The 23,491-nt window shown below is 29.0% G+C and overlaps 1 protein-coding gene across 1 annotated transcript in view; it reads left to right on the top strand.

Annotated features, from left to right (window-relative positions):
• Positions 1-1,113: 1,113 nt before the first annotated feature.
• Positions 1,114-23,491, top strand: part of LOC107442849 (uncharacterized) — a 66,873-nt gene continuing 44,495 nt past the window's right edge. The window contains exon 1 of the mRNA XM_016056509.4: positions 1,114-1,517. Coding sequence (XP_015911995.1) covers positions 1,478-1,517 — 40 coding nt within the window. The 5' untranslated portion in view covers positions 1,114-1,477. The remainder of the gene's footprint in view (positions 1,518-23,491) is intronic.

Raw genomic sequence — 23,491 nt, 5'->3', positions numbered from 1 at the left:
ACTTTCTTAGAACTATGTGTATTGTAGATATATACCTGACATTTACTTTGTTATTTAGATCTATATGAGCAATCATTTTAGATTTCACAATGCGCAATGAAAAGAAGGGGAAAAAAACGGACCACCCTGAATAACTTTTTGTCTAATAACCGGACTTCACGTTATAGGACTCAATCTTAATGACTCGTGGGGGTGACCTCGAATATGCCAATTAGCGCAGATGATATTTTAAATTAAGAAAACAGACACAATAACGTACTTTCTCTAAATAAATATACCCTTTTTTCAACGGAATCGGATTTCTGACTTCCACAATATAGGGGGTGGCCGCAATCTGGGAAATATGGCCCCCATAGTTTGGTCAGGCGAGCTCTCCAAAATTTGGACCCCTTAATGCTAATTTTACCTTCTGGATTTAAAGTCTCAACATTTTCATTGTTTTTCTTGAAAATTTCAACTAAAGACTATTTACTGAGCGAACCGAAAATAAATAACAAAAATGTGATGTTTCTGCCATTCTTAAATAATCTTATCGTACTACCCCAATATTTATAAAAATTAACTCCACGGTCTGTTTTCGCTTCCCCATCTGATACAAAAACTGCTATAAATTTTCAGATTATTGGAGTTCAATCGAAAATTAATTTCAGATAGCTAACATTAGATGGAATCTATTTTTTTTTTAAAGCTAAAGCTAGACAGTTTCTAATTTTTCAGTAAAAAACTCAGTTTTGAAAATTTCATCTAAAATTGTGTTGCACAAATCAGATATCTTTAAGGGCTCATCTAACTTACGAATCCTGTACTAATTAATTAGAATATTAAAAATCTACCTTTGAAACTTAAAAATAGTACTCTATGCTCTTAAAAATCCGATTATTATATTGAAAGTAATTGTGGTATTCCGTTTTAATTTAACGCAATTTGCATCTTAACTTTAAAAAAAATATATACTTTTGTAAATTGCTTCACCTCTTACGTACTTCGTCTCTTAAAATAAAGAAATAATTCTTATTTCAAGTTCTGCTAATTAGTTCAATAAATAGAGAAATCTTCCATTTTATTAATTTTATTTCATAGAACAGAAAGCTTGTCGAAACTGAGTAAATAAAATAATACTTATTGACGAAACTGAATAAATAAAAATAATACTCATCGAAAACTAACTGATGCGTCTCTAAGCGGTTTCACTTTCTCACTGAACTTAAAACTACCACTCCATCAAAACGTTAAAATCTGGAAACGGCACTTAACAACATGAGGGGTGGATTACAAAGCAATTTGTCGAAATGGGCATTCTAACGATGTCTTTCTACCTGAAGACCCCTGGCGACACATCTCCCTTCGCCTGAAAAGCTCTTTCTCCTGATCCCGGATCTCAGTGTCGATTTCGGCATTCAAGAGGATAGGTAACACAACATAGGATAAGTGGATCATAAATTTGGTGCTCCATGTGCCGCTCTCTGCCAATTTCTCTATGCTTCTAATCCTTTTTCTTCGGCTGGCCTTATTGCCGGGTAAGAGTTTCTTCCTTTTTTTTTGTTAATGGATTTATTTTATGCTTTTAGGTAATCTGTTTTACTCAGCCAAATGTATAAAATGCTTAAAATTGATATTAAATAATATGATTAAATTCGCTATTACTAAATGAAATACAGTTAAATTTGATTTTAGATTTTTTGATTAAATTCGTAATTATTGAGCCAAATGCGTAAAATAATTATAATTAATATTAAAAATTTTAAATAAATTCGTAAATAATTGAATTGAATGCGTATTAAAAAGTTTAATTAAACCAATCGTTTTTTTTTTATAATTTAGTTCTATATTGTACTCAGATTTTGTCCATACTATCACACTTACTTGAATTAAAAATTTGTATTTTGCTGAACGAGTAGTTCGCGGAATGTAAAAGCAGAAACAGATATAAACTTTAAACATTGTCGATTAAGTTTAAAATTATTTCACCTTAAAATTTCTAGAATGACTGTATAATTCTGTCTATTTAAGTTAATTACATTATTGCAAAAGTGCTCCTTAAATAGATAATTTAAATATTTTTTTTCTAACCAACATGGCCAATTTTAAAAATTTATGCTGTTAGCTAAGCCAATGTACCGAAAAAAATATAATGATTTTTCTTATTCTTAATAAATGGGAACACCATGTAACACAGAATTTACTATGTTAAAAATTTTTAGGGAAAACTTTCGTTTATTTGATGCTTGTGCAAATACGATTGTAAGTTTTTTTTTACAAAATAGATTAAGTAAATGAGTATTATAAACTTATTTATCTGCCTTAAAATAATTTTTCTAATATTTTAAGGTATTTACTTTTGTTTTTATGTGAATATTATATTATATATTTCAACAAAATGAAAACAGATTTATAATCGTTACACAAAAATTGTACTATTGCACATTAAAATTTCGAAAGCATATAAAAATTGCTATAAAATTATTAACTATTTACTTAGACATAATAATTACAAAAAAATTCACTATAGACCATTTAAAATATTGAAAGTATAATTCTTAATTAAATTATTTTATAAAAATTTATTTGAAAACAAATAGTTAACTTTAAATATAATATTACATATATTGTAAACCGTAAAAAGCTTATTCAATTTGAGCTTCTGAGGTTAATTCATACTTTATTCAGAAGTTTTGTTGCTTTAATTTTTAGATTTCTATATTTAATCTTAATTATATAAGAATTCGATTAAAAATTTACTTAAAAATTGATAAATTTACTTTAAATATAATAGTATCTACATTGTAAAATTTACTTTAAATATAATAGTATGTTTATTGTAAACCAGGAAAAGTTAATTCAATTTGAGCTAATTAGGGAAGCTCATACTTTAATCTCAAATGGCGGTAAACTTTTACAGGTTTTGTTGCTTTACAAACTCCTGAATTTTGACATTTAATTTTAACTAATTAACAGTAAAGAAATTTCTTTGAATTGAAACATATAAAGCTGGTGCTAAATGCAAAAAATAAAAAAAATTATTTATAAAAAGTTAAAATCCATGAAGGAATTTTGAATTATTTTCACGCGTTTTTGCCGTAATCTGCCACTATTTGTTGAAGGAAAAATTTTTTATAACTCTCTTGCATCATGAATGCAGGATGATAATCAGGATTTTTTTTATTTTAAAAGCTTAAATTACTGTAAGTATTCAAGATGGAGATTGGTTAAACTCATTTCTGCAGAATTTTCTTATAATATTAGATAAAATGTGATGATAATCGATTGCCTGTTTAATTATTTTTTAATATTCATATTAAGGTTCAAGAACTTCAGAAGATAACAAGCTTAACCATAATTACACAACCTATGAAATGCTATCAGGTGCATTTGCAACTATTAATAGTTTTTCAAGATGTATAGCTTCTCCATACTTTCTTCCCATGTTATTCGAGTGCTTAGCGCATTTGGATTTCTCTACATTTATGGTGATTAAATACTAATGATCTTACTGATTCTAAGTGAGAATTCCACTGAGTATCATTTGGCAACTGCGTCATGCATGCATGAGAAAACAGAACTAATTAACTTCAAGCTGTTAATTAAAAGGGAACTCTTCATTTCCTAAACCATTTGGTTTGTAAAAAGGGGAATAATCTAATTTAAGGTTGAAAACACTTTAAAAGGAGTAAATTCCTATTGCGATAAACTGGAAATAAGGTGTAGCTAAAAACTAGAAGCTGACCATTTCTTGTGTCTTATTGAATATTTATTTAAAAAGTAGCATTAATTGTTTGATTCATTTTAATTATTCCGGAGTTGAGGATCTGAATACTGATCATCAATCTTTTATTTAAAATATTGCATAATTGAGAAATTTAATTATTTAAAAACACCACAGCCAAATTTACAAAAAATGCACATGTGAGTCGTGATGAATCTGTAAGTTTTTTTCTGATTTTAAAGAAAGGAGATTATTAAGCTCACCAGCGTCCTCCTGAAACTTCAAAAACTGGTTGTAAAATTTCTATACGGATCTTTGAAAACTCACTGATGTGCCTTTTCATATGTGAGTAATGATGAATCTGTTAGTTTTTTCTGATTTTAAAGAAAGGAGATTATTAAGCTCACCAGCGTCCTCCTGAAACTTCAAAAACTAGTTGTAAAATTTCTATACGGATCTTTGAAAACTCACTGATGTGCCTTTTCACATGTGAGTGTGAGTAATGATGAATCTGTAAGTTTTTTCTGATTTTAAAGAAAGGAGATTATCCTGAAACTTCAACAACTGGTTGTAAAATTTCTATACGGATCTTTGAAAACTCACTGATGTGCCTTTTCAATTTAATTCTTCTAAGAACAGATTTTTTTTTTAATACTAATTTGAAAAGAAAAGAGATGAGTTTTCGAATTATTCTTTTAGAAATTTTTCTTCTTGTTTTTTAGTTTTAGGAGGATATTTGTCAGTGCAGTTATTCGTCAACAGTTCATTTTTTTTAATTTACAAAATCAATTATTGATACATTTTTGAATCTGAATGGGGAAAAAAAAAATTTTTTTCAAACTTTTTTTTTTGGATTTTATATTTTATACAAATATAATTCTGATAATCTAACTGACTTTTTTTTAAAATTAATAATATTTTTTTGCTTGTAATTATAGCGTCAGAAAAAATATATGTAAAAGGGACAATGGTGTCCTATCTGCATCAAAGGGTTATAAAAAGTCATTAACTCTTATAAAACTAACTTAATCCAGAAATTAATAGCAACTTAAAAATTAAGTAGATATCAAATTAAGACTTTGGCACTTTTATTTCTTCTAGATCTTGTTGGAAAATCATTTGTTTCTCAGACAATTTCAATCCAGTTTCTTAACAAATATTGTCAGAAAGGAAAATGTTAATTATTTTGTACCTGACCTATGTCATAAAATTTATTCAAATGTAACTTTATTAAAAATTATAATAGCAGCGAAATAATAAGTGTTTTAAATAAATCATTCCTAATTACACAAATTCGCAACATCTTGTTAGATTTTTTTATCACAATAAGTTTTATAAAATCATAAGCATTATCAATATAGTGATTAAATTTTCTCTATATAAATTACATTTTTTTTTTCATAAAAGAATAAATAAAATTCCTTGCGAAACACTAAATTTCAAAATGCTACAAATTAATAATTAGCCAATATAGAGAAAAATTTCTTCACAAAGACGCAAAATATCATGTACCAAAGTTATTAAATTTATTGTGAAGTTCCCTATTTAGAACAAAATTTATTTCTGAGCAATAAATACAGAACATTTTTTGAATCATAGCGTAACAGTCTTAAAGAGAAATATTTCAGAACACAGAATTAAACCTTTGGAAATAATACACTGTTTCTATAAAAAGTTAAAATAATAAACTATTCTTACCAATAAATAAATATTCAATATTTCATTTCAATCTAAGAAAACATTTTGTAAATTATAGATAGATCCATTGAAAATTTTGATGAGGGAAACAACAAAACAGGAAAGAGGTCTCAATTGAGAATTGAATAAGAGAAAATGTTAAAAAAGTTTTGAATGTTTCCACTTGGGATTAGTTTTTCGGTATAGTTAGAAATAAAAATTTCTGAAGCAAACATTCTTAAAACTTGAATTTCAGTTATTAATATATAACATTTTAGTTGATAATAAAAGATAACCAGTTAGCGAAGAAAAAAAGATAGGAAAATCTTAAGAATTATTTAGGAAAAAAACTTTGCAATGACTATTTTAAACATGTCCGTTATTCAATTTTTATTACCTAATTTTTTATACTTCATTTTGAGTAATAGTTAACTGTTTAGATATTTACTTCAATATTCTTTAAAAAAAAAAAGGAATCGTGTTTTTGTGTATATGAACTTCATGCCATTGGGCATGTCTTAAAACTAATCATAAAGTTAAAAAATACAGTTGATAAATTTTATTGTAATAAATGCATCTCTCATGATTATTAAAAAAAGGAGGAAGTAAAATCAAAATGGAATTAATTTTACTCTAAATGTACAATTAAGTGTAAATAATCTTTAATGATTAATGTTTAAGTCACATAATAATAAAATTACTTATTTTTTTTCTTTTTTACAAAAGATTATTTTATGAACATTTAAAATGGTAACAAATGTTATACTTTACTATTTTATTAACTTGATGAGTTTGATTTACAATTATGATACATAAAGAATTAAAATATATATATAAGATCCAAGAGCAAAAATATATAGAGCAAAGTTTTTAGTGATCGCAAAATTGATTTTGGTTACCTCGATTTTACATCCACTATCACTTTAAATAATACTGAAATCTACAATTACCCTATTGGTAACTATGTAAATATTGTATCACTTTATCAACAGTTCTAAATAGTGGTAACGAAAATGAGAAAAATTTTCATCTAATTTTATTTTTACCACTAAATATTATTTTCTTGAAAAAATGAAAGCTTTGCACAATGCACAATTTGACCCCGAAACGTTTAGGTGACAGACAATGTAAAAAAAAAAAAAAAAACTCTTGCTAATACAACTGCTCGTCCATACCGTCCAGTGGAGTCATTTGTTTAAACTCATTATTAGTCATGAGCTAATCGAGTCATTTTACTAAATGGATTCTTGCAAATCAGTTCAGCAGAATGAACAGTTTAGTGAATAATTTTTTTTTACCAAAAAATAAGATAAGAACCTAACACTAATGTTCTAAAGATTTTTGCAAGGGTCGAAATTTAATTGGATATTCCTAATAAAAAATATTTTGTCCTGACCCATAGGAAAATTTGCCATAAAAAATTGCCATAGGATATTCCTATGGGGTTTTGCCATACGTATATGGCAAAATTTTACCATAGGCAAAACCCCATAGAAGTATCCTATGGCAAAATTTTGCCATACGCATATGGCAAAATTTTGCCATAGGCAAAACCCCATAGGAATATCCTATGGCAATTTTTTGCCATACGTATATGGCAAATTTTTGCCATAGGCAAAACCACATAGGAATATCCGATGGCATTTTCTATGGCAAATTGTTGCCATACATGTATGGCATAATTTTGCCTTACGTATATGGCAAAAGTGTATGGCAAAATTTTACCATAGGCAAAACTCCATAGGAATATGCTATGGCATTTTTTTATATGGCAAATTTTTGCCATAAAACTAAGATGTGCTAGAGTTTATGACGAAATATTTTTGCATAGGGAATGTTACACTTTTGCCATACAGCATATGGCAACATTTCTGGTTGATATTTTACCATACATCAAAAAATAATTACTTACAATAATCTTTCGCAATGGATATTAAAAATGCAAAACTTAATAATTGTAGAATAAATAAATATCCAGAAAGCTTTTTTTAAAATTTCTTTGATAAACTTCCCCTGTTTTACTTGCAGAATCCTTTCTGAATGCTGTTCTTATTCAAATAAATTTTAAACGGTTAGTACTAACTATTAGAAAATGGGTCCGGTGGTCGGAGCGAGTGAGAAAAATATTGGTTATGTTGATTAGGAACAAAATATATTTAGTACAGGCAACCAATATTTGTTAAAGCTGTAAGAAACAAGAAAATAGAAAGTGGGTCCGGAGGTCGGAGCGAGTGTAAAAAACGTTAATCTGATTGATTGGTATCATAATTAGTTTGATAAGCGTCAGCCTGAAAGACCTAAACCTAAAAGAACCTAACCTAACCTGTCAACCTAAAAGAAAGCGAAGTAAAATAATGGTCCGATGGTCGGAGCGAGTATGAAAATTTTTAAAATTTTGATATATGATACTAAGCTAAAAATTAAACAGACTACTGAAACAATAAAATATTATGAAAATTCAAAAGATAAAGAGTGGGGCCGGGGGTCGAAGCGGAATTAGTTTAAAATAGACCAAACGGGACAAAAGCCGAATATGTAACGGTGCAACCAGTGGTGGCATGTAAACAAAATTTTATCTATAAAAAAGATGGTATTAGACTATGAAAAGCTAAGAATAGAAAACAGGCTAAATTAGTTGATCCCCTACTAGTGAGGGATTTAAAACTCAGAAAATTTATGTTGAGTGTGTTAAGCCCAGTTAGAAAAGAGAACGCAATATAGAAACATTGGAAAATACAAAACATGTTTAAGACATGATTTAAATTGGTAAAATTAATAATAGCTATTGACAATTGGTCAGGGTTAATAAAAAAAAATTAATTGGGTATAGAGCATCGCTATGACGAAAAAGTTGTAAACTTAAGGAAAGATTGAATTGTTAAAAGCATTTTTGGTAACAGCAGCAGATAATACGGCCAGGGACTGTCCGTTGATGATATTGAAGCAAAATAATTGTTAACCAGTAATCTAGTTAAGTGATGACCCTAAGCTATGTATAAATATGTAACAGAACATTGTACAAATATATGTGGATACTTAAGAAATATTAGTTGTAAGATAGTAAAACACAGAGACATGATAAAAAACAATTTAATGGCAAGCAAAAATTAAAAAACACAAAATAAAAATATAAAGCCCTAACGTATGTAAGATAATGTAAAAAAGCATTGCAAGAACCTAAGTGGAATTAAAATCAAAAGCTAATGAGAATGTAAACACTGACTTTGTTATTGATATATGACAGCAGTAAAAATGAAATTATCATCGAACAAGTTAAAATAATTAAAACATTTTAATTATTAAAGAAATCATGACCTGGCTTGAACATAAGCACTTAATGGAAACTAAATGCTGCGTTTTTCATCACGAAGATTGTTTACAAATTTTAATGGGGAATAGAACACCATTAATAATGGAAAAGTATTGTGACTTTAAAAATTTATATAAAATCAGAGGGAAGGGATAAAAAAAAAAGAAAGATGTCGTTTAATTAGAAACAGTTGGGAGAAAGAAATATAAAAATTTTAGATAAAAATATAAACAGCAGGATAATAATTAAAGTGTACAAGGTCAGTGTTAACAAATAGCAAAATTTAACATAGCGAAAACCTATACCCAATCGCGACACATTTTAAAAAGATACAGATAATAAAAGTACCAGATCGCTGAAAATAAAAAAAACTTAATAAATTCAGATAGATAATCGCATAGGCGTTTGCAATAAAGTGTTTTTGACCAAGAATGTGGTCGAAAAAATATTAAAATAAATCGCCAAAGTTTGCGAAAGATTCCACTTGTAGTGGATGACACGTTAATATGGCGGTCTGATACTCTAAGCCTAAAAGAATGGAACATCGGATTTCAAACACTCAAAAATGGAAAAATTGGCCACCCGGGGGCCGGAAAAGACTCACCAGGAATGCGTTGTGGGATTACATGTTGAATTTAATTTACTTCGGGGTGAAAAAATGGATATTTATTTCTTTTAGAAGATGTTTTTGAGGACTCCATAGAAGTTGTTGTTTCGTTGGTGGGGATCTAGATCAGCTTTTCTCTATGGTATACTGCCATACAAATCTTTATGCCTACCATTGGCCTATGGTATACTGCCATACGATTTTCTATGGTTGCCATAGGCCAATGGTGATGCGCCATACAAATCCTTATGATTACCATTGGTCTATGGTATACTGCCATACAAATCTCTATGGTAACCATAGGCGTATGGTATCTTGCCATATAAATTTCTATGGTAGCCATAGGCTTATGGGATAGTGCCATACAAATCTCTATGGTAACCATAGGCGTATGGTATCTTGCCATACAAATTTCTATGGTAGCCATTTCTATGGCCATAGGCTTCTCTATGGCAAATTTTCCTAAGGGGAGTTGCCCTTTTTTAACCTTTTCTTTCTTGATTTTTTCTAGATTTCTTGATGCAATACCATGACTCTTTTATAGTACTCAATATAACAAGTACAACGCATTCTGAGATCCAATTTAAAATGCTAACATTAAATTTACAAAAATATATATATTTGAAATTTAAAAATTACTAGCCTTCCGCTATTGCAAAAAAAAAAAAAAAAAAAATCATGTTTTAAGTGAATAATACTCGGAGAAAAAGATAAGCAGAGGCTTTTATTAAAAATTTCTGGTATTAATATAGAAAAGTGAAAAACAAACATTTCACTTTGTTTTCATCTTACAATTTTACCCGAAATGTTTATGTTGCGAACATTCGTAAGCGGCCACTAGCTAAGTAGTATTAATCCCGAAACGGAAAATACCTATTTTTAGAAATTCTGCTGCATACTTCAAAATAATGCACCTGTTTTTTAACTTATAGCTAACTATTCAAATCAACATTCAGTGTTATCAGTAACGTTAAAAGCTATTGCATCCTCGCATCTTGCAAATACGTTTTATGTTTTGGCAATTTTTGGTTAGTTATTAACTTGTTTGAGTTTTATTGCTAGATAAAATGTTGCGTGTGAAAGAGAATTTAGTATTAAAAAAAGACAATAACATTTGGCATTAAATAAGTGTACTAGCTTATTACTACTTGTTTTTTTAGAATTCAAACTTGTATTTGTAGCAATCTATTTAATTCTTTAACATTATTAATAAATAATAGATGTTTATTGCTAGATAATAGATGTTTATTGCTAGTAATAGATGTTTATTTCTAGATAAAATGTAGTGCGTGGAAGAGAATTTAGTATTAAGAAAAAGACAATAACATTTGGCATGAAATAAGTGTACTCGCATATTACTACTTGTTTTTTTAACATCCAAACTTGTATTAGTGGCAATCTATTTAATTCTTTAACATTATTAATAAGTAATGTTCGCCCTGAATGAGTATGTTATGATCTTAAATAATAGAAGATTAAATGTATTATGTTTTTATTCTTAAAAATGCAGATGTTGAATTTTTATTAAGCTAAAGCATAGGTCACCAAACTTTTTTGATCATCGACCCCTACATAATTTTTCGAAATCTCCATCGACCCCCATAAAAAGTAGTTTTCTGTTAATTAAAATAAAACTCTATTAGATACGGTGTTTGGACATTTATTTTATGACTTAAAACATTTATTTAAGTAATAGTACATTGTGTAACAATAGTTTTATGAAAAATATATTAGTTTTGAAATTTAAATACCTTAATATTTATTAAATAATAAGTAATTATGAATAAGTAGAAATAATAAGTAAAGTAGCTACAGATTTATTGCTCCTTAATCAATGAGATGGGTGTGTCTGGTGTTTTTTTTGCAAGGTTCGCTATATTGGGTTCAAAATTGGTCAATTTTAATCTTAAATCCCCTCGAAACTCCACATTTAATTTATTTCTGTACTTAGTTAAGATTGAATTTACGTGACTGAAACCGGCTTCAACCATATAGGAACTTGGAAATGGTAGCATATATGACTGAGCTGTTTCGTAAAGTTTTACATATTTTCGCATTATATTTATATTTGTCCAAAATTTGCTTATTGTTAAATTTTCAAAAAGCGTCTTTGCTTCAAGATCCGATAATAATTCAGCAGGTGATGTCTTGCAGGTTGATGTTCACGTTTGCAATTTGAGCAGAAAATAGCGCAATAATCCAATCAGGGATGTCAATGCTTTCCAAACCAAAGCGCAGTTTAAAATCGTCGCTCAATTTTTGAAGATGATCTGCATATATTTCCAAGTCTTCTTCTTTTATTCCGTCTATCGCAGATTTGAGAAATACTGATAATCCTTACGTAGCAATGAAGATCTAAATAAATTTAATTTTACTTACTAACAGTATTGTTCGAGCTTCGATAATTGTTACATCTTTTCCTTGCAGCTTTGTTTGGACATCATTAAATTTTCCAAATAAGTCCGCTAAATAAAAAATATGATTTTTATTGTTTTGGAGTTCATCACTCAGAACAGGGTTTATTTCGCTGAGAAATTCGGTCGTGGAGTCAAATAGCCTTTGCAAGCATACACCTCTAGACAACCATCTAACTTCGGTTTGCAGAAATAGTTGGTTAAATAACTCGTCGTTTTCTTCACAAAGTTTGGAAAATATTCTTGATTTAAGAGGTTGGGCTTTAATTTGATTGATACACTTAATACAAAACTGTAAAGCTTTAGGTAACTCTGGACTCAGATATTTTGCTACTAAGTTTTTACTTTGCAACACACAATGAATAGTACGTATATCGGGCACTTTTTCTTTGAGAAATGTAGCAAAACCTCTGTAACGCCCTATCATATAGCAGGTGCCCCATCTGTGGCTACCGCTATTATATTTTCAAGCGGAATCTCATATTTATTAATTTATTTAAATATTCTTGTAAGCATCTAAAAATTGTCTCTCCTTCTCCACCAGTTTCAAAATATTTAGCAAATAAAAATTCATCAATGACTTGTCCTTTAATTTTACTGAACTATCTAACGTACATCATAAGAATAGCAGAAACGCGACAAACAGATTCATCAAGTTGAATAGAGAACTTGCAATTTTAAATACGTAAATACTTGTTTCACCGCAATAAATATTCGTTTATTAATTTATGTTCTATAAAGAAACTGATATTAAGTCAATTATAAAAAAATTCACAAATTTCACAAACTCAATTAAATATGTTTGATTTGCGTATTAAGAATTGTTTTTTCTTCGACCCCCAATCTACCCTTCCGATTCGTATCGACCCCCGCTTTTGTTAAATAGACCCCTGGGGGTCTATATAGACCACTTTGGCGACCTCTGAGCTAAAGGATTAATTTTTATCAAGTTTAAAAAAATTATTTTAAATTTGATGACCACAAAAAAATTTAAGTTTTTCAGAACTTTAAATATTAAAATATGATAAGAACTATTTTTTTTATCGATAAAATTGAGAAAAAATGTTTTAATAAAAACTATAGCTTTTAGATCGATATAACGTTAACTTCTTGTTTGTTTTTCGTCTTGCTCTATTTTTTAAAGAATATTCTGCACGAAAATTGTCTTGATTTTGTTTAGTCTTTTTTAATTTTTTTTGTTGTATTATTTCCTCCTAATATTCTGTTGAAACCACAATGAGGTACATAAAGTAACCTAACTTCTGGCAAAATTAAAATATTCGTGTATTTATTATATTGTCAAAAGTCTTTATTAATAACATTTTTATTCTATATTTTAAACATCTTTGACATTTATTTTTGTTGTTCCTCTGAAATCTTTATACTTAAAAACAAATGATTTTTAAAACAAAAACATTTGAACAAATGATTATTTTGGAAAATTTTGATCTTAATAGTGCACGGACAAACTGAATTGAATAAAATATTTTTTTCTAATCTAATTTATAAAAATGAATGACAAAAGATAAGTAAGAGGAATCCTTATTTTACAGAACCTTTAACATTACAGTAGATATTTTATTGTTCTAATTATTCTTTTAGAAAGAAAGAAATTATTATTAGTATTGTTTAATTCTTTTTTAATAAAATTCTAAATGAAGCAAGACCTTCCTTCGTAATCAAGATGAAAATATTAATTTTTTGGATTTTGGTATTAAAAAGAAAAAAATATTTTTGTTGATTTATAAAAGAGATGATTTTTATTTTAATATAAATAATCTAATTACTTGGAATTCTAATGTTTCTAAAAACATCTATTTAAATACCATTTTTTATCAAATGAGAGAATTAAAAGAATTACACTCTTTCGTATTATATACAAAAGCTTTTTTTTTACCAAATATCTGGTAGTATCATTTCGTCAATATTACGTAAAATTTGCTAATTGACATCCAATTTCCCAAAAATTAACGTTTAATTTACGTATTATACTCCATGGTAGTAGCGAGATCAGATGTCCATTAATCTATTGACATCTTGCAAATTATTTAAAAATATCTTCGTAACTAGTTTGCCAGATTAAAAAATATGAAATTAAAGCGTAAATAGAGGATAGTGAAATATATTTTATGGCGTGTTCTTACTGAAGTACAGAACCGCAAAGTTATTTTCCTATCTAATTTTTTTTGTGCTCCTCACACTATTGCATTAATATATTTTACTTTGGGATATATTAATACAATATTAGAAAGCACTTTTATTGACAGATATATTCAAGTGAGATTGTATCTTTTTGATACTTCATTTTCTGGCATTTTAATTTTTTTTAAAAACAATTTTCAAAATAAATTTAGTAAATTTTGGTAGTTATTCTTCCCATTTTAAAAAAAAGTTTATCTTTTTTATTTCTTTTCTTGTTTTCTTTGTATTTTTTTCTGATATATATATAAGTTCAAAATGTAGAGAAAACATGGAAAAAGTTGCGAAATAATGAAAAGAGAAGATGATTATTAAAATAAAATAACTTAATAAAAAAATTTTTTATAAAAATCCAGGAAAAAAAGATACAATCTCTTCATCTTTTCAAGTGCTTTCTAATATTGTATCAATAGCCAAAGCAAAATATATCAGTACAATAGTATATATATATATATATATATATATATATATATATATATATATATATATACACAGTCCATAGTTCTCGCATCCATATAAATCGTCTTGTTTTAACGGTTCTGTCACAAATACTATCCTTATAATGTTAATAATACCCGTACAGATCGTTTTTAGGAAAGTAGCAGATTTCCACCTCTATCGTTCAGAAATTTTGCTGATATTTTCCAAAATTATTGAAGTTGATTCGTATTGAGAAATAAAACTGTAACTCCTGATGTTAATGATAAAGAAAAAGCAGTTGAAATTTCGAGATATTTTAAATAAGTTTATACAGTCAGTCACAAAAGTCTACATACACCCGCTAATATTCGCAGATCTAGCACTTTACTCATATTTTTAAATATACAACTTTATTTTCGTTAACATTTTGGATAAAAACTCATATCTAATAAAAACAATTATGAACAAATTCGTTAAAATATAAAAAAAATTAACAACACATTAAATTATATAGTCACAAAAGTCTACATACAGAGACAGAACAATACAAACTTTCAGAATTAAATGCCAAAAAATGTAACATTAATACTTTGTAGGACCTCCCTTTGAAGTAACAACTGCCTGAATTCGGTTTGGCATCGACATAACCAGATTTTTTGTCGTCTCAGGTGTAATTTGAGACCATGCAAGCTCTATTGCCTTCTTTAGGGTTTCCTTGCTTGTTACCGATTGCTCCCGAACTCTCCTATCCACTTCCTCCCAAAGGTGCTCGATAGAATTAAGGTCTGGGGACTGTGGTGGCGAATGGAGCTGTTTAGGCGTTTTATAGAGTAGCCATTCCTTAACAATCTTAGCTGTATGTTTTGGGTCGTTGTCTTGCTGGGAGACAAAGTTATTCCCAAGTCCCAATTTTCGAACAGATGGAAGTAGATTGTCTTGCAAAATCTTCAGGTATTCAAATCGATTCATTATGCCATCGATAAACACTAAATTGCCAACTCCAGCGGCCGCCATTGCTCCCCAAACCATAACCCTGCCTCCACCGTGTTTCACAGTTGGAGTCAAATTCTCGGGATTCATTTCTGTGTTTTTTTTCCTCCAGATTTTTCCGCGGCCATCACTCCCGAACACATTGAACTTACTCTCGTCTGTAAAAACAACTGTTTTCCAAAAATTAAAATCTTGGTCAATATGTGCAGAAGCAAAATCAAGTCTCTTTAGTTTGTTAGTAGATGAAATGAACGGCTTTCGTTTAGAAACTCTAACATTGTAGCCGGCTGATCGAAGAATTTTACGAACAGTTTCTGGATGCACTTTCTTTCCACTAGCTGTTGCAGTTTGATTCGCTAATTTTGGAGCACTAATTTTCGGATTTTTCTTCACTTTTCTTACTATGGTTCTTGCATCACGATCATTAAGCTTCCTTACACGACCACATCGATATTTGTGAAGCACATTTCCACGCATAACATAATTTCTGTAGATTGTTTGAACAGTTGACCGACTTTTTTTTGCAATTTCTGCATAAGATTTGTTTTCACATTTCATTCTTACAATCATATTTCGAAGTTCTAAAGATGTTTCCTTTCCATGACTCATTTTGTTGAAGTTACAATGTCAAAAAAAAACGGGAAATGAAGATTAGAACAGATAACGAAACATGAAACCTCAAACTAAGATAATCTTCCAAAATAACTTCGTATGCAAATTCTTTTCCGTCCGCCAATCAGGTGTATGCAGACTTTTGCGACTTGATAATTACTATGCAAATCACAAAATTACCTAGAAATTATTATTTCTGAATATTTTTATTATGGAAAACAAATTTTTTAGAGAAAACTGAAGGAATGATATAGTTTTTAAAATTGAAATTTAATTGCTTTTTGAGAAACCTTTATTTTGATCAGTGTATGTAGATTTTTGTGACTGACTGTATGTTCTATTCGTCCTTCTTCTGAATCTTAAAACTTTTTGCATTGAGTATATATTGCAATTAGTATTACAATTAATTTGTATTACAATTAAAATGTATTTATCCTAATTATAAATGTATTTATTTTGAAGTCCATCTCTTCTTTATCAGTTTTCGAATCATAATTTAATATTTTAAGTTGACCCACATTCGTCGTTTTTCCTCATGTATCGTTCGTAATGAATCTTCCCTTTAGAAACGATCGATTGAGGTTTTACTGTATATATAAAACCCATTTTTATATATCACTTATTATTTTAGACAATAATCAAAATCTGAAGTGTAATTATAGCAGACAATAATAATGCATCACTGTAGTGAAACATACACTAGAACAAATAAATAATTTCCAGGTCAATACTGTGATAACTGCTTAGGATACCTGAATTTTAGACAATAATCAAAATCTGAAGTGTTGTTATAGCAGACAATAATAATGCATCACTGTAGTGAAACATACACTAGAACAAATAAATAATTTCCAGGTCAATACTGTGATAACTGCTTAGGATACCTGTATTTTAGACAATAATCAAAATCTGAATTGTAATTACAGCAGACAATAATAATACATCACTGTAGTGAAACATACACTAGAACAAATAAATAATTTCCAGGTCAATACCGTGACAACTGCTTAAAATACCTGGATCCTAATGTTTAAGGCAAATTATTCCCATCTCCCTCCGGAATAGAAGTGTACCGACAACAATCAGAAAGTTGATCTAACCGTTCTGTTATTATATTTAGAAATATATTTATTCCTTTGACTTATTGCAAATGCGCGCTCGAATTTTCCGTTTTCTTTATATTAGATTACTTGGAGCTTTTCGGAGATATTTGAACTGCTTCTTTTTTATCGTTATAAAATGATTTTCACTTTGAAAATAGCATCGTAGAAAGATATACTTTATTTAATTTTCTGTTACATTTTAGATCCAAAGATTTTCAGAGATGTTCTTTTACGACTGGGATACTTTCTTTGAGGATTTGAAAAATCGTTATTACATTTCAAAATTCTATAGATACTTTCGAGATAAGAAAAAATTTTATATTTTTTCCATCCTATTTTTGTAACATGGTAAACTGATTCTTGCGTGTCTTGTTTTTATAAAAATCAAGGTACTAAATTGTTTCATGGTGATACTCACCCTATTCGATAAGCCTTTTCATGAGGAATTTTTTTTTTTTTTAAATGTTTCGATTTCAATTAACAAGTGGTTTTTAAAACAAATTATACTTCTAAATAAACTGTTTGTTAAGTTAATTATCTATTTTAAAAACTATAATATCTAACTGTAATTTATTTGATGAAAAACATTTCATTCGAGATTTTTAGTATAAACTAGGCAGCTTTTCGAGTAGCTTCCCAAACCGAATTCGCATATTAGATTTTATTTCGACTATTAAATTTTAGTTCAGCTTTGTAAGTTGTAAAAATATAAAACAAATATATATCCTGTAAGACCGATGATTTATACACATTTCAGTATTATTCTGTTTCCGCCATCCGCAATTTCACTCGGGAACAAATACTAGACTATATGTGCCTTAAAGGTCCATCTAGTTTTTTTTTTTTTAAATTTGCCTATGTACACAATACTTTATTCAATGCATTTTACTCTTAAATAAAATAAACATTAAATTTTTGTATAGTTGTTGTCGCTACGAAAAATAACGTTTTGTCCCACTTAATGAGCAAATTGCTTCCTGTGTAACTACACCTGCTGCAATCTAATAACCTATCTACTATCTCCGACATTAGTTATCTAATATAGACGTGTTGCATCTATACCCTTCGACTGAGAATCGGTTAATGGTTCGAAATAATTAATGCTAAATTAGATTAGACTTTGAAATTGTTCACACTAATGTATTTTTCTAAGAATGCGCTTCACTAAACAATTAAGAAAAAATTTATTAATTTTAATAAAAATAGTGAATTGAAGTAAATAGAAGGGAAATTCAATTAATTGTCAAGTAATAATTTAATCAAATTAATTGGGATCGTGTTACATTGAATAAGTGGCAGATGTATTAAATTGATTTTTAAACATCATCACTAAAAAAAATTTCTGTTAATTCGAATAGTATTTAATCAAATAAAGATAATAGAATTCTAATCATTCTTCTGCGAAAACTTTAATTTTATGATATATTGGAAAGTTGCCTAAACCATACAATTTTTCACATTAAAATTTTTTTTCAATCACAAATACTGACAATTACACTTGAAATAATTTAAAGCTGAAAAAGTTATTCAGCTATTTTAATTATTTTTTTAGTCATAATATCTGTGCAGTGAGTGTTAAAAATTGTTTTTGCCAGGTCTGCAAGTGGTGTGATGTAGGACACTGGTGATCTAGTTCGTACTTCTTGCTCCCTAAATCGTGCCAGCATAGACAGTTTGAGCATTTAAAGTGGACAAAAAAAAAAAAAAGACATCAATTAACCTCATACAAACACTAAATATTTTAATAAGGCATACAGTACTAAATTTCCTTAAATGTTCGAGTTCGGTGAATGGCATAAATTAAAAAAGTTATAATATATGACGTCACCAGAAATAAGCTGATGTATGACTTTCATTTGAAAATTAAAACAGAATTAATTATAAAATTATTTTTAAAATTAATACATGATAGGTATATGGTTTAGTTATGCTTTTGATACCACATGAAAAATGTATTATTTTCGACCTGCAAAACTTTCACTTTTTCTTTTTTTTTTCTTTTCAAGGTAGCAAATGTTGCATGGTATCTTTTAACTGAATTAACCTTATGCAGAGCAAAATCAATTATCAGGTTTATCTTCAATGATCACAACATTCTGTATCGAAGATTGGTTTATTGTAGAACTAACTTTTTTTGTTATCAGGTATCGAGGAACTGTTTTCGAATATTAAACTGCACTTGATTTTTGAACTAATTTTAAGGTTTTTCGATCTAATTTCTTTAAATTTATTAAAATAATATTTCTTGAAATTTGCAGCTCTCGTACCTTTTCTTTGGTGAGTTTAAATTTATTCGATAATTCCTGAATCAGATTTCTCAATTTAATCCCTAGCAGTACATACAGTACTACAAGTTCTTAAATCACGAAAAGGTTCATCACATGGATCTGATTGATTTGTGTCCAGCACTTTATTAAAAAACTAATTGGTCATTGAAGTACACAACAGAACATTTACATCCTTGAACAGAATTTTGTACTGTTGCAGCCCTATTATAATAAGCCTAATAATCATAAGATAAATTAATCGAATCGATAAATTAAACTGTTTTAGTTCATAAATTTATATGATAGACATAAAACCTGTAAAAGGCTCATAAATCACACCAGTAGTCGTAAGAGCCCGTAAAAAATATAATTTTGGCACCTATGAGTTCTTAACTTGAAATTTTTTTAAAGATTAGTAATGTATTCCAATATTTTTTTAAATTACTTATCCAACATTTTTGATTCAAAAGCGAAATAGCCTTTTTTTAAATTTTGTTTTCAGTTTTTTCTTTTCTCCTATGACTTTCTGAATCCTCATCATCTCTTTCATCCTACAAGCAAAAAACCAGAATAGTCATATCTTCTATATTTAGCATTTAAAAATAAACTGGTTGATTAGTGTCGTATCCTCTATTAAATCATACAAGGTCCGGCTATTAATTTCCAGGACTGAGGTAACTGTAGGAGAAAGAAAAGCCGGAATATGGCGCTAATGATTGCATATTGAAGAGTGTTTTCTTGCTCATGTGCAGTGCAATCGGCGCCATTCTGAAGTGAGTGGTTCTCGTGGAAAGGCGCATTAAAACGGAGCTCTTAAATTCGTGTTGTCGAAGTGAGATGGAGCAAAGAATTAACATTAAATTTTGCTTCAAATTGGGCAAGACAGCTGCAGAAACCTACGAATTGTTAAAACAAGTTTATGGCAAGGAAGCATTATCTCGCTCAAGAACTTTTGAATGGTTTAAACGCTTTTGAACGCGAAAGCGTGAAAGATGATCCGCACACAGTTCGGCCGCAGTTCGCACGCAAGCCGGAAGCAATTGGAAAAGTTCGCGTACACACATTGCGTTTGACTGTGAGGTGATTCTCAGCTCAGCATGGTGTCGTTGAGTCGCAGCATCCACCATACTCGCCAGACCTAGCACACACTTTTTCCTGTTTCTTAAGCAGAAAAATTCATTGAAGGAAACAAGATTTCAGGATGTCGAAGCCTGCAAGAAAACTGTAACGTCACTAATAAAGAGCATTCCAAAAGTGGACTTTAAAACTTCTTTCCGAAATTTGTACAGTCGAGCACAGACGTGTATTACGGCTGATGGGGATTACTTCGAATAATATTAAATGGCTATGTGTTTAACTTTTTTTTCTTCTGAGTTATTCCATGAGTCCTGGAAATTAATAGCCAGACCTTGTATTTCATGGTGTGCTTGAATAGTTTTTGTTATTTCTATGGCATTAATAGAATACAAATCCTCTTCTGTGGGGTAGTTTAAGAGGTGAAGGCCTGCAGGGCAGTTAAAAACATGATATGGTGTCAGTTCCACATTAAGACAGTTGCCACAGTTTTGATATTTTCTAGTCTTATCTGTAGAAATTTTCATGTTTTTATGATGTTTTGTTCTTAGTCTGATGAGAGTAGTGGCTGTCTTCCTATCGATGTCAAGATTAAAAATAAACTTATACTACTAAATGAATTTCCATTTACCAACTAGATAATTTTTTGCTGGCGCTTTTGATATGGTTGACTACAATAAAAACTTAGATAAACGAATAAAAACATCAAATAAATGGATGAAAAATTTCAAATTAAATTAGTTCTCTTTTTTTTTAATTAATGTTTAAGTTAAAGGATATGTAAAGAATGATTTCTTCTTTTTATGAATTCATTGTATTTTGCAAATTCTTCATCAAATTTATCAGTTGAAATGTCATTTAATTACGCATGGAATTCACATGTTTTTAATCTAAAAAGTGAGCAATTAACATTCATAATACAAACCTTTTTGAAAAATACGCAATGTGAAAAACCCTCCCGTTTATGCTATTCATAACAGTTAATGATGAAAAAGACAATTGTATTATGTTCTCAATCATTTGTATGGCCTCGTCACAAAGCAAACCAATTTGATATGAATAAGGAAACTGTGCCCGTTAGATCACCAGACCTTTTTTTTTTTTTTTAAAAAATATAAAAAAATTTATAGAATTTAAATAAATCAAAGACAACAAAACATGTCTAAAATGCATCAGTCATGTAACTTAAAAAATAGAAAACTATTTTCTTAAAGAAAAATGAATGCCCTCTCTCTTTCTCCTCCCCAAAAAATGTTTATGCCATGTCTATTCCGCTGTCACACCAATAACATTCTTTCTCATGGCTTATCCGGCTTATAAAACTAAGGAATATTTCCAGAAAAGCTGCACCATTTGAGGTGGAACGTTTGTTAGAGGATTCGTCGAAATGTCACGCACACACACAAATATTCGAACCGAACAGAATATCACACTAGACAGTACGCACATGCCAGGATCATCATAAACTTTAAAATTTTGAAGGATAAATGAATTGTTTTTCTGATAGCATACAAACATTTATCTTAAGTTAGATTTGCACATTTTTTATCATTCTGAAACATTTTTTTCAAAACTTTTTGATTTGAGTAACTTACTTTAAAAAAGTATGAAAATATTTAAAAAATTATTATTTACTCCAAAAATGTATGAAAAAGGATTTTTTCACTACTAAAATTAAAGAAGTACAAGTAAAAACATTAAATTTGTAAAGTAACAAAAAATGCTAACTACTGTAGCACAGTTGTTTTCCTGCCTTCTCTTCACTGATTTTTTTATTTCTTCCAGTTTTCTCGTCGACTTTAGTTGCTCGTTGTCAAAATGTACTTGACTTAATTCATATTAAAAATTCGAAAAAAAATTAAAAGTCAAAGTTTTAATTTGTCCAATTCAATTCTTAGAAATAAACTGTGCGAGGAACCTTCCCAGTGCAGTAGATGTTAAATTCAACTAACGATTCATTGCATTTTAATCGTTTGCCCGTGTTTTAATCAGTATTTGTTTATCGCAGCATGTTCCTTTTTTAACCTTTAGGCCGTTAAATCCTACATTCAATTCAATTCTTAAAAATACAATTTCAAAAGTAAGACTTCGATAAATGCATGTTCTATTTCTGCATGTTCTATTTCAAATTTCGGGTCATTAAATTTCACATTGAAGCTAAAGTTTAGAAATGAAAATTTTTTTTTAGAGTTATCTAGTTTTGTAATACACTTTTGCATATGACACAAAAAAAATAATAACGAAATACAGGTGATTATCAAAATAATGGAAACACTTGTGAATAAAAGTGACATTTAAAAATTCGCTTCATTAGCATTAGAATATAATCCTAGCTACCAGTTATTTTTAATATGAAAAGTACATATATAAGGTGGTATGAGAGAGTTGTAGCAGAGTTGTCTACGCTTTAATTTTTTGTCAGTTGGTCTAGTCAGCCCGTCTAGTTGGAGCAACAGTGACCGAAACAACCCAGCTTTTTAGGCTTTTCTAGAGGTAGGGTGTCTAAAGTCATGACAGCATACACACAGCTCGGAAAGACAAGATCAGCAAATCAAAATAGTGGATGGAAGGAGAAGCTGAGTGAAAGAGACCGACGGGTATTGAAGCGGAATGTAATGTCTTAAAAGAAAACAACTGCAGCCAAAATGACCGCAGAGCTCAATCACCATCTGGATTCTCCAGTGTCAACAATGACAGTTAGGAGATACCTTCATAAAGAGAACATTTACGGCAGAACAGCGTAAGGTGTTCTAGGGTGTTTCCATTATTTTGATAACCACCTGTAAAATTGAAAAAAAAAGTAGTTATGAATAATTAGGATATAGAGTAAAAAAAGTAATAAATAATTTGGAAATAATGCAAGAATAGTAGTGAATAATATCGAAATGCGTCAAGTAGAGTTAAGATTTTGAAAAGAGAGCATAAAAAGAAAGAAAAAGTCAGGGATAATTTGTGAAGTATTTATAAAAATGATGAATAAGTTGAAAATAGAACTTTAAAATAAGTAATTTGAAAGTTAACATATATAATTTTTATTCCAATCCGCATAATTAAATTTATCTTGCTAATTTAAATTTCTATACAATATAAATATACTGCATCTAAAAATAACATT

This window comes from Parasteatoda tepidariorum, chromosome 9 (assembly GCF_982258835.1).
Source record: "Parasteatoda tepidariorum strain Cologne lab strain chromosome 9, Ptep-v5.0, whole genome shotgun sequence".
Taxonomy (NCBI): Eukaryota; Metazoa; Arthropoda; class Arachnida; order Araneae; family Theridiidae; genus Parasteatoda; species Parasteatoda tepidariorum.
Note: the sequence above shows the minus strand (reverse complement) of the source record. Positions and strands in the feature narration are given on the sequence as shown.